Source organism: Culex quinquefasciatus, chromosome 3, assembly GCF_015732765.1.
Source record: "Culex quinquefasciatus strain JHB chromosome 3, VPISU_Cqui_1.0_pri_paternal, whole genome shotgun sequence".
NCBI classification, from domain to species: domain Eukaryota; kingdom Metazoa; phylum Arthropoda; class Insecta; order Diptera; family Culicidae; genus Culex; species Culex quinquefasciatus.
In genome coordinates, this window is record NC_051863.1 from 117,025,756 (window position 1) to 117,031,299 (window position 5,544).

The following is a 5,544-nucleotide window of genomic DNA, read 5'->3' on the forward strand; positions in this document are numbered from 1 at the left end:
CCTCTCCACCAAAAATGAGCAAAAGTAACTTCAGTAAAGTCTGTTTAATCATGATTTTAAATAAAGTAACATAAACAAAATCTCTGCCATCAGCAGTCTCTGTTTATATAGCCCTGTCAACCTGTCAAACAAAATACTACATGAACCTCGTGACGGAAAAAAAGCAACATGAACAAAGCGCCATGTACATTCGGCGAAGAAAAACGAATCATAACAAAGCGTCCCCCTCAATGACAGCAGGGTGATATAGACGTTGGTGATTTTAAAAGAAGTTATGTTTGTTTTTCTCAAATAAAATTACGGAAATAATGTTTTATTGAATTTGGATGATCAAGTATCAATAAAAGCAACGTTTTTCATCGTTTGTTATCATTAGAACATCTTATTTTGCTTTTATATTAAAATGGGAATTGAAAATGGATGCTCAACATTCAAATGCGTTTTTCTCAAAATGCATGGTTTGTACATGATGCTTTTTGAAATGTTGGCGTCGAAATGTAAACTACTTTAATGAGCGCTTGATTGGATTCAACGGTTGAGTGAATGTCGACCGTCGACCCGCACATGTCCGACCTGATGTTGGATCATCTTTTACACTGACATTTTTATAGCAAAAATCTTTTCTTTTTTTCTGGCAACACTGCCGTATCAACGCAGTTCTGCACACCTTCACAGCATCCTTCACAGTAAACACTCACAGCTGTCAAACCGTCTTCGTCCCGGCACCGAAAACCGCGCGTGTTTCAACAGATCTCCGCTAGAAATTTGCAATTTTTACAATTTACAGCGTTAAATAGTGAAAAAAACGCCTTTGCAATGGCCAACTACGTGCCGGTGCAGTACCGGGAGGTGCCCATGCGGCAGCTTTCGTCCTCGGCCCGGGGCTGGCGCGAGATCAACGTGAGCACCGGTAAGTGCGGAGTGAGAATGTTTGGGATTGGTTTTCGGATTTAACTGATGTGGTTGGCTCTTTCAGGCGGGATCCACAACATGCTGCAGGACGTCAAGACTTCGGAGCAGTGCGGCGGGTACTGCTTCGCGGAGCGGGAGGACTACCGTTCGAATCGGTTTTTGTACTGGCGAACCTGCCGGGACTCGATTTACCTTTGTGAGCTGAGCATGAACTTGAATCTGGGCAATAATCAGCTGCGGATAAGCTTCGACGAGAGTCCGATCCTGTCGGTCGAGGTAACCGGGAACCGGCTGCAGGTGTTTGTGCTGATTGCGACCGTCACGAGCATTCACCGGATCGTGCTGCGCCATCCGAAGGTGAACAGCGTCAATCCGGATGGAGGGCAGGAGTCGGTGCTGGGGTCCGTTACGAAGGAGCAGATTTGCGATCCGGGTTCGTTTTACGTGATCAGCAACGATATTGGGCAGTCACTGCCGGCGATTGCTGCGGCATACCGGGTTGAGAACGAGGAGGGTGGCGACTCGGATGCGTATTATGCCGTTTCGACGGTGTCTAATTTGTACCTGTTCCAGCTGGGAAGTCATGGAGGGGTGAAGATTACCGAGCTGAAGCATAATCAGCTGATTTCGAGGTTCTTCTCTGGGCTGACGGACGGTTGGAGGTATGAAATTTTATGGTTTGAAAGATTAGTCGAATTCAAATTTTGAATATCTTACAGAAAGCGAAATGCAAACGCCCCGGACCAGATCGTATCGCTGCTGTTTGGGGAGCTGGAAGGCCAGTCCGTGTTGTATGCGTTCTACCGGAACAACATTACGCGCATTTGGGCCACCAACGGTTCCTGCGTCGGAGCGGAATGCTTCGTCAAGCACGCCGATCAGCGGGTTGAAGGATGTAAGTTGAAGGACTCAAACGAATCAGTGCAAGTCTAATGTTTTCTGTATTTGCAGCTCAAACCATCATGGTGCGCAAGTCGCACTCGCTGCTTGGCGTCTTTATGGCCTACTCGGACTGCTCGGAGTTTATCATCCTGCGGCCGGAGCCGGACGAGTCGGGCAACGTGGCACTCGTCCGGGAGTCGATCATTTTGGCGCCCAACTACGACCTGATCGACTTCAAGCTGTCCGATCGCGGCATTTGGGCACTGTGGTGCAACGCCGAAGGCGAAATGCAGGTCCTAACGTACGCGCTGAACAGCGAGTCGTCGCACAACTTCTGGCTGCCGATCCCGCTGGAGAGCATGGACGACAAGTACACGGCCAAGCTGGAGAAGGGCACCGACCTGAAGCACATCTACTGCAACCGCATCTTCCACTCGGGCAAATTCGACAACGACGTGATCGCGAAGACGCTTTCGGTGAGTCTAGTTGAGTCGTGTAATCTTGAATTCAGTAAGAAATATGATTCTTTTGCAGATGTTCAACCGCAGCTTCAGCTACTCGAGTACGAACATCTCGACGGCGGTGCTGAAGCGACACGTGTGCGCCTACATCGACGGAGAGCTGCAGAACGAGCGCAAGCTGCAGAACATCACCGACGAGGAGTTTATCGAGCTGTCGTCGAACCTGTGGGAGAAGTTCTACCTGTGCTGTTCGCAGTACAACTTCGAGGCGTGTCAACCGATCGGAATGTTGATCCTGGAGCGGATGGACGTGTTTTGTTTGGTGCGCAAGAAGTTGATTTCGCTGTTTAGACCGTGCGACGAGCTGGAGTTGGCGTTCCTTTCGGAGAACTACCCGGGAAATGTGGCGCTCGGCGCGGGAGGTGACGGGAAGAGCCTCCAGCAGGACGTTTCGGTGCTGGTTCGAATGCTAAAGCAGATCGACAAGTACGTGCCCGAGGACGAGAAAGTAGAGATCGAGTCGTGTCTGTTTCAGTTGCGCTCGACCAAGGACGTGATGGAGACGGTGGCCGGCTCGCAGTGCTTCGTCAATCAGTGCAACCTCACGTCGGTCATCCAGTCGATCGAGGATCTGCCGAAGGCGATGGCGGTTCTGCTGCAGAAGCTGAAGCTGGACTACGAACCGTCCGTTGAGGCGAGCTGTAAGTATTTCTCACGAGTCCCTTTCAACTTTATGCTCTAACAGTCCTTCTCTCCAGTCTACGCCAACCCAAAGAGCCTCCTTCGGAGGTCTGCTCGGCATCCAACTACTAACAGAAACGGTCCGGCAGCAGATCCAACTGCGTTACATGGTCGTGCGTAACCTGATCATCCTGCAGCACCTGCTGCTGAACAACTTTGCGCTGAACTGCAACGCGATGGAAATCATCCGCTCCAAGTGCATCCCGGACAGCGAGGTGTTCCTGCAGTCGTACTACGTGATGAACTGGATCGCCGAGACGACGGTGGACTACGCGGCCGTCCGGAGCAAGTCGCTCGAGGGCGGCGAAGCGTCGCTGGTCATTGGCCACGAGGAGGCGTACGGGTTCGAGTACCTGTCGCTGCTGCATCTGTTTGTGGCGACGCGCGGGCTGCGGACGTGCATGTCCACCGAGGAGGCGCACGGCATCGCCGAGTGCGAGCGCGTTTTCCCCGTCCTGCTGGACGTTTGCAACGGGTTGCTCCGGTTGATGTGAGTAGAAGTTGCACGACTATTACAAAGTACGACTGACGATTGTTTCTTTCAGCTGGCCCGTGGCCGGAGACTTCACCTTCGGCCAGTGGCTGATGCAGGGTGAGATGCACATCTTTATCGAGCAGTACGTACGCCTGCTCAACTCGTGGTGCGAGTGGAACAACTGCTCGCGTAACTTTATCCTCGCCAAGTCGTACCTCATGAATGGGGAAAACTCGAAGGCGCTCGACCTGTTCCCGCAGTCGGCCAAGGGCATCTTCAAGGAACCGTACCTCATCAACTACACCAAGCCGTCGGATGGGTCGTCGGTTCCACCGGACGAAATGTTGAGCATTTTCTACCTGAAAGTGATCCGGATGTTTGAGCACTACGGCGCGTACGACTGCATCAACGCGCTGGCCCAGATCGCCATCGGGACGTCCGTCCAGAGCAAGCAGCAGGCCATGTTCCAGAGCATCGACTTCAGCAGCCACATGGAGCTCGGCCATTACGAGGAGGCGTACCATTCGTTGGTTTACAACTGCGAGCAGACGCGCAAGAAGGATTGTCTTCGGCAGCTGGTGTGGCGTTTGTTCCAGTCGAAAAAGTTCAACATTCTGATCGATTTGCCGTACTACGGGCTGGAGATGGACTTCCAGAACATCATGGAGATGCACGCCCGGTCAGTGGAAATTTCCGAAAACAGTCACTACGATTTCCTCTACTCGTACTACGTCCTCAAGGGAAATATGCGCAAAGGTTTGTAATTCCATCAGAATCAATCGATTTCACTCACCTCACCTCCCTACTCATTCCAGCCGCCCTCATCTCTTACGAAAAGGCCATGCGCTGCCACCTGGAGTGCAACTCGCTCATCTACCTTAAAATGCGCTGCGAATCCCTCCTCAAATGCGTCAACGCCCTAAACCTCGTCGCCCCCGACTACGCCTGGATCGCCAAACCCACCATCTTCAAAGAAACCGCCCAAACCGCCGAAGACCAGCGCACCCAGATCGTCGTCATCTCGCTCGCGGATGTCCGCAAGGAGCTCATGATCACCGAAGCCGTGCTCGAAATCTCCAAACAGCTCGAAGACTACAAAGCCGTCCTCGACGTCGACCCCGACGAACTCATCTCGATCCTCGCCAACGGCAAACTGTACGCGACGGCCCTCAAGCTCGCGCACGCCCTCGGCCGCAGCGTCACTCCCGTTTACGAAAGCCTCGCCACCGCCTGCGTCATGTGCAGCCTGCAGGACGCCGCCGACACCTGGGACTGGCTGCACAAGAACAGCCTGCCCGAGTCGGTCCTCGGCGCGGACAGCACCGACACGGCCTGGAAGTTCCTCAAGCACTGCCTGGCCGGCGAAACCGACGTTGACGCGTGCCACGTGGCCGTCATAGGGCAGATCATCGCCAAGAACGCATTCCCGCCGCAGTGGCTCACCGATTGGTGCATGAACAAAACGCCCACGAAGCTGCTCCAGCTGTACATCAACTACGGCCGGCTGGAGGAAGCGTACGACATTGCGGTCAAGCTGATCCAGGCCCAGCTTATCGGCAAAAGTTCCATCACGGCGATGCACCTGAATCGGTTTCTGCTGCCGGTGTCGTTGATCGATCGGCTGCAGTACGAGCTGCGCAAGGAGGTTAAATTTCAAGAGGTAAGAGTTGCGCAAGTCTAGTGAATAGGTTGAACATTAACCAATGTTTTGATTTCTCTCTTGCAGCAAACCAATCTACTGGGACAACTAATCGATTGCATAGCTAAGTAAAAAATGTTCGTTTCAAGTGATTACTTAATTCATACTGTATTTGTAGCTTGTTTGGAAATAAAATGATTCCTTAAAACTGAATTGCATATTTACAAAGCTAAGTTTTTCCGTGATGACACATCTGAGCAACTCTCTACGTTTTCGTGCGGCTTTTCATTGTAGAGCACATTCCAGAGCATCCGAATATGAGTCCGGTTTTGATATGGCATGAAACGTGGATTTAATAAATATCATAATGCAAAAAAAAACATGTTTTTCCCAATCGCTTTGCGCAAAGTGAGGACTAAACCAATCGGTCCCAA

At 51.8% G+C, this 5,544-nt stretch overlaps 1 protein-coding gene across 1 annotated transcript; it reads left to right on the forward strand.

Annotated features, from left to right (window-relative positions):
• Window positions 1–699: 699 nt before the first annotated feature.
• Window positions 700–5,325, forward strand: LOC6035604 (nuclear pore complex protein Nup160 homolog). The gene is made up of 9 exons (XM_038262793.1): window positions 700–910; window positions 977–1,574; window positions 1,632–1,807; window positions 1,864–2,270; window positions 2,329–2,943; window positions 2,975–3,486; window positions 3,542–4,227; window positions 4,287–5,131; window positions 5,198–5,325. The coding sequence occupies exons 1-9, from the start codon at window positions 817–819 to the stop codon at window positions 5,240–5,242; spliced, it is 3,978 nt and encodes a 1,325-aa protein (XP_038118721.1). The 5' UTR covers window positions 700–816; the 3' UTR covers window positions 5,243–5,325.
• The last annotated feature ends 219 nt before the right edge of the window (window positions 5,326–5,544 follow it).

What these genes read in the sequence shown, in the direction of transcription:
- LOC6035604 (XM_038262793.1), top strand. Translation starts at nt 817, where the DNA reads ATGGCCAACTACGTGCCGGTGCAGTACCGGGAGGTGCCCATGCGGCAG. An exon ending in CGAGATCAACGTGAGCACCG is followed by an intron (nt 911 to 976) that starts GTAAGTGCGGAG and finishes TGGCTCTTTCAG; the next exon opens with GCGGGATCCACAACATGCTG. An exon ending in GGGCTGACGGACGGTTGGAG is followed by an intron (nt 1,575 to 1,631) that starts GTATGAAATTTT and finishes AATATCTTACAG; the next exon opens with AAAGCGAAATGCAAACGCCC.